The 6,122-nt window shown below is 34.9% G+C and overlaps 1 protein-coding gene across 1 annotated transcript; it reads left to right on the forward strand.

Moving 5' to 3' along the window:
* The first annotated feature begins 1,744 nt into the window (after nt 1-1,744).
* LOC113232320 lies at nt 1,745-5,883 on the forward strand. Its single transcript, XM_026467000.1, has 3 exons — nt 1,745-1,906; nt 2,034-2,213; nt 5,454-5,883. Exons 1-3 carry the CDS (start codon nt 1,864-1,866, stop codon nt 5,681-5,683), a joined length of 453 nt encoding a protein of 150 aa, XP_026322785.1. The 5' UTR covers nt 1,745-1,863; the 3' UTR covers nt 5,684-5,883.
* Nucleotides 5,884-6,122: the final 239 nt, after the last annotated feature.

A 6,122-nucleotide genomic window follows, 5' to 3' on the forward strand; every position in this document is an offset into this window, starting at 1 on the left:
TGTGCACAGTTCAGCATGGCGGCTACTAGTGGTGTGGTCAGCGTGAACGAGGAAGAATCTCACTACTTGTGTTTATTTATTAGGTACGCCAACAGTACTACAATATTTCATGTGTTAATACATATCAAAAACTTAGTCTAATTGAGGAACTGATTATAGGTTGGTTGGTAGGTCAAAAAGTACCAAAAAAAATGTTAATACTAAAAAAGAAATAACTTACGAATATTTTTTTATAAGTAAAGTACATAACACGATTCAGACACTAAATGAAAAATTGATAAATTGCCCAAATCAATAAAAACAAGAATTTTGTTTCTGAAACCTAGCAGTGAATCAACGAAAATATCCGCGTGTTTGGGGCAATTATTATACAAAGGACATACGAGCTATGGGGAATTGCAACCTAATACTGTTCTACGACGAGGTGGGTGAAAAAACCTTATGTGAAATCTCGGGAATCTGACGCGAATCTTAAAATTTAAATTACCAAGCAGTTGGGGACAGTCAACCTTATTGTGAATAGTTTTAGAAAGGAACTTTGAATCAGTACAGAGTACTAAAAAACCGACCTCAAAAGTCATTGATCCCCTAGTTTGCCACCCTTAGAGGTGGAATGTTTTCTTTTTTTAAATGGGACCACATCCGAATTACCCTCTTTCCAACAAAAAAAGAATCATCAAAATTGGTTCACGAATGCCAGAGCTATCGCGTAACATACATACAAAAAACATACAGTCGAATTTAGAACCTCCTCCTTTTTTAAGTCGGTTAAAAACCATACCTAATAGTTCTCTGCGCTCGCTCCGAAAGGGGCGTAATTTTAAAGTGCAATTCTCCTGTCATATGATTTAAGTTTTTTAGAAAGACCAGAAGAGTAAAAATATGTGTATATTCGCACCCTTAGTAATATAAGGGCACAATCCAAAAAAGTAGATTTTTGGGAAATTTGGGAATTGATAGGGACTTAAATAATAAATGGGATCAAACTTAAATAGCTCCATATTTCTGTTATATTTTTTGTACTATATGGGTCTAACTTGAAAGTGTTTTTTTAACTTGCTAGAAACTTATAGAATTTATTTATATTATTTATTTTTTTTATTGCTATTTATAATACATTTATCAAAGAACAAATCTGCCAAATTTCATATTTATAACTTAAATAATAAGCATGTTATTTGAAAAAATAGGTGTAATGTAGGAATCCAGAATCTTAATACGCGATTTCCCAAAAATCTACTTTTTTTGGATTGTGCCCTTATATTACTAAGGGTGCGTATATTTCCATATTCAACCGAACGCTACGACACATTTTACCATTTCTCAATACAAATCCAAGCATCCTGGACGCTCTACTTTACCATAGATGATAGTTCATGATAGCTGTAGATATATTACTTGCACCTAGATTATTATTTAAACGGCTGCATGGGACTGGTTTGTCTGACATCGGTTTATTGCAGTATTGTCCCCTTCCCACAGCGCCGTCTCACGAGTTAAGCTTTGTTAAAGATTCCTTTCAATTTTCTGTATTGCCTTTCTATAAGTAAGTAGTTTCTTAATTTATATCCTTTCAAATTCAATACAAAGGAACGCCTCAGCCCATACATCATTCAACTGACATCCAGACAGTTCACATACGACTTTAGCTCAAGTATAACGAATCGAACTTAAATCTAATTGGTTTTTGCATAAAAAAAATAACAATCCAATAGGACTGTGGGTTTTGAAGTAAGATAACGCCTGGAATTTTTGTTACGTTAATACACCGTAAATAAAACAAAAACAAAGTTAGGCGTTAGTGAATTTTTAGAAAATTCGGTGATTAGTTAGCTAGTTAGGTTAGCTGTTATACCTAATAAAATGCATTTGCTGTTTGTTCTACTGTTAGTTTTATTCGAAAAAGGTAAGTATAGTTGCTTTTTAAATAATTACACACAAGACAAGAATTCATTATTGTCAAGCAGCCGTTCCTGTTACATTGATGATTATATTTTTTATTAAAATTGTAATTGCTATAACAATTTCAACAGGCGCTGCGATAAAGTGCTTCCATTGCGTTAGCGCGAACAACTCGGCGTGTCTAGACATGAATTTGCACAAGATGAATGCCATTGTTCCAATTGTAAACTGCGCTATGGGGCCATTAAGTTTGGCAAAAAACAACATTGACATATCCAAGGATTTCTTTTGCCGGAAGATTATTCAAACTAGTAAGTAAACAATTTGTGGGTCTAGACCTATTTCAAGTTATAGCGTCTCAATCTCGTCTATTGTGCTCGAAGCGTACTCGCAAGCATCCGGTCCGATATCGCGACGGCCACCCAAGACATAAACAATTAGGCTTTTCGAATTTAGATGGCGCTTCTCGCCATCGACCCCGTTTTGCCGAAATATGACCTTGTGCATGACCAATTACGATAATATGGTCAAAAGTCAGCCATTTTGTGCGGTAGTCTCACGCGCGTCTTTTCTCCTTAGTTTCTATTATAAGTAGTTCCCTATGTCGAAGTTTCTGTGAATGCCTATGTGGGCATAAACATATACAATAAATAAATACCCATAGTGCTCTGCGGACTGATTTATTTTATTTAGCCTGGACCAATAAGTGAATTTATGTATCCATAGCATGTAATTTTGTAAATTTTCTATCACAATACACACTCAAAGCCTTCAGCCTTTCAGAAAATTCTCGGTCGGTCTCGCGAACAGTTACAGTGTCCTACCTATCTAGTTTATATGTTACATAATTGAGATACAGTTGATTAGGCTATGTACAAATTTGTTACAAAAATTTGCATCTATTCTTTTTTTTATAATATCAAGTGACGGCACGAATAAGTTGTGCGCCTGATGGTATGCTACACGCCTATCCATAACAGTTGCAACGCCTCTCAGAGGCGCCAGTAGTGCTCCTGTCGCTCCTGGACGAACTCTTTCACAAGGAGCTCTACTGCTATTTCGTTCTGTGGGAATAGAATGTAAATACCTCGTATGTGATTTCTATGTAATTTTTCAGGACGAAGATAAAAACGTAACGTAAAATGTAACGCAGTAATGTTTGTAGTTAGTATTTTAATTAGTTAAATTATACCTCTTCCAGATAATAATTATTATTTTAATAAATATATTTGAGCAAGAAATAAATAAGTCTTTCTTCAACAAAAATCAGTATAAATAACGATGTGAAAACGCGTATTGCGAGGTTTTCACTGTGAGGCGACGTTATATAACACAACATATACAGGTTGTGATATATACATTTAATATGACATTTTCTATAGAAGCTTTCAGCTTTTCTGCCATTTTCTAATGGTTAACATGCTGAACTGCCATGCAGAGACCACGGGTTCGATTCCCAGGCGGGAAGAAATATTTGTATGGCCTACATTTATTTATCTCGTGAGTTTGTATGTAATTTGTCGTTGTCTTTGTATATATCCATGGCATCCGCGATTCAGGGTTTCCCTAGTACGGGGTTATTAAAAAGAAAAAAGAAAATGAAAAGCTTTAGTTTCGGACAACGAACTGCTTTGAACACAATATTTTGTGCTTAGTTAAAAATATACATCATTTTCTGTAATTAAATTTTCATTACTTTATTTGTAGCAGTTTCGTTATGTGTAAACTTATTGTTACCTCTTAAAGTAGGTCAACTCTGTACGAATGTCACGTTAAATGTATGGGAGCTTTTAAAATTAAAATTTTCAAAATTTATAGTTTTATTTTTAAAATTATTGATGTAGTTTTACTCATTAGGTAACATACTTTCGATATCAGTTTAATCTCTTATATTTACGGAAGTATTGCCTGGGCACACTTAACGATTACACCCTGTATTACATGTGTATGTATGAACAGTGAATAGTAGCGGGTACAATGGAGAGATCGATAAAGTGAACCCGGTGCGTTACAAAATTTGAAGTTAACAAAGGTTGTCCGCTCCCATGGCCGCTTCAAGTTAACAGTGCGTGGCGATGTTGGATTATTCTGTTATTTTTTCGTTTTCAATATAGGTATGTGATTATTTATACCTCTTTGCATTAACTTGTTGACTATGCGGTGTTAGTTTAATTATTAACTAGAACATGGTATAATAAGGGCAAGTAGAGCAACGACTGACAATTGTTCGACGAGTAAATGCCTTCACTTCACTTGGAGTGTAGGGTTGTTGGTGATTTGAAATATGGTGCTCATCATAATATTCTCGTGCTATATATATATATATTTTTATTGTATAAAGGACAAAATACACAAATATGTTTCTAATCGCATTTTAAACCACTAAGGTTTATCATAATGCGACCTGTAACTTCACAATACAAATTTGAACATGCTAGCAGAAGCTTATATTTAAGTGTAAATATTTAAGTAATTTGTATAAATAATCTATAATATGTATGTTACTAAAATTAATAGGATTGGGTAAATACATTCATCTTATTATAATAAATGTTCATCACATTTTTTTAAGTGTTGAACAAAGTAATCTTTAAGTTTATGTTTTACATTAGTGGTTGTTAAGGTATTTCGTAGTTCCAGTGGTAACTTATTAATAAGTCGGGGACGAAGGTAGGTAGATGTTCTTTCGCCGTACACATTATTCGCGCGACGTATATATTGAAATAACTTTTGTTAAACGCCGTAGTTTTTTCTTAACTTTCTTTATAATAATAATAATAATAATAATAATAATAATAATAATAATAATAATAATAATAATAAAGAACTTTATTTATCTACAATTGAAATAATAATATACAAATATATATATAATATCAGGTGACGGGACGAACAAGTCGTGCGTCTGGTGGTAAGCGACACGCCTGCCGTTGCAGTGCCACTCAGAGCTTTAAATCGCAAAGATCTTATGGGCACTGCCACTGCGCCCGTCACACAGAGTAATAAGTTGACAAATCCGTTGTGCCTGTAATTTCACCAGCACCCTTACTCTTGTAAACCGAAACGCAGTAATGCTCACATTACTGCTTGGCGGTGGAAATAGGTTAGGTGGCAGTACGTACCTGGACGAACCCTTTCACAAGAAGCTCTACTGCTAAGATGAACTTACGTATTGATATTTTTATACCTTGGTACCTTGATTGTGGAGTATGATTACGGAATAGAAATTAAATGCTGAACAATTCTGACTTTGAGACACTCTTGTGCAAACTACCACAAACAGTACAATAAACACGTCTACTATTTGATATAATTTCTGTTCACCGAGCGACCGCTTGAATTCCATTGCCGCTTGAGACGACCCACGCCATGCAATGCGAGTGCACCGCAAAGTTATGCGAATATGTGCGTGCGTACACGCCACGCACACGCACAAGCCGCGCTGCTGCGTTTGAATGAAGTTGTCACCACACTTGTCTTATAGTACGATGGCTAAAGTTTGCAATAACGAATCGTGGAAATGTTTTCCTTAATGGCTCCTTTTTTTCCAGTTCTCTATCCAGATCATACTCCAGAGATCCGTGTAATTCGCGGTTGTGGATGGGTTAAGAGCAAAAGGTCCTGCTATACCAATGACAATAAAGACCACTTGGAGACTGTCTGCCAGTGCTTCGACGACATGTGCAATGCTGCGTCAGTCATTGGAGATGTGAAAATAATACGCCTAATTGTTATGGCCGCCATTATGTTGGTGCTCCGAACATGGCGGACCGATTTTTGAAATTGGAATCGGTCGCAATTTTAAAATGGATCTTTTTTACATTATTTTCTTATGCAGTATTCTAAATATTAAGACTGTGGGTTCTTAGGTCTTCGCGATTGCTAAACATTGGAAATGAAATTGTTTTTATATTTAGTCAGACGTGACCATGGTACATGCAAAGAGCCCAAACGTTGGTTTGTTTAAAAAAGCACATATAATTTAGTTCCGATAAAATAATTTCATATTATAAGTTAAGCAATTGCGACCTCTGTCCATTGATTAGAATTTTATTTAAAATGTATTATTCATTAAGAATTATAAACTATATTTTATGTGGCAATATTTTTTTTTATTGAATGTCATGTTTCCACTACCATGACATTCATCTGTCTTTTAAACCGACTTAAAAGGGAGGAGGTACTCAATTCGACTGTATTTCTTTGTGTATGTTTCACGT

This window comes from Hyposmocoma kahamanoa, unplaced genomic scaffold, assembly GCF_003589595.1.
Source record: "Hyposmocoma kahamanoa isolate Upper Pololo Valley unplaced genomic scaffold, ASM358959v1 68, whole genome shotgun sequence".
Classification (NCBI taxonomy): Eukaryota; Metazoa; Arthropoda; class Insecta; order Lepidoptera; family Cosmopterigidae; genus Hyposmocoma; species Hyposmocoma kahamanoa.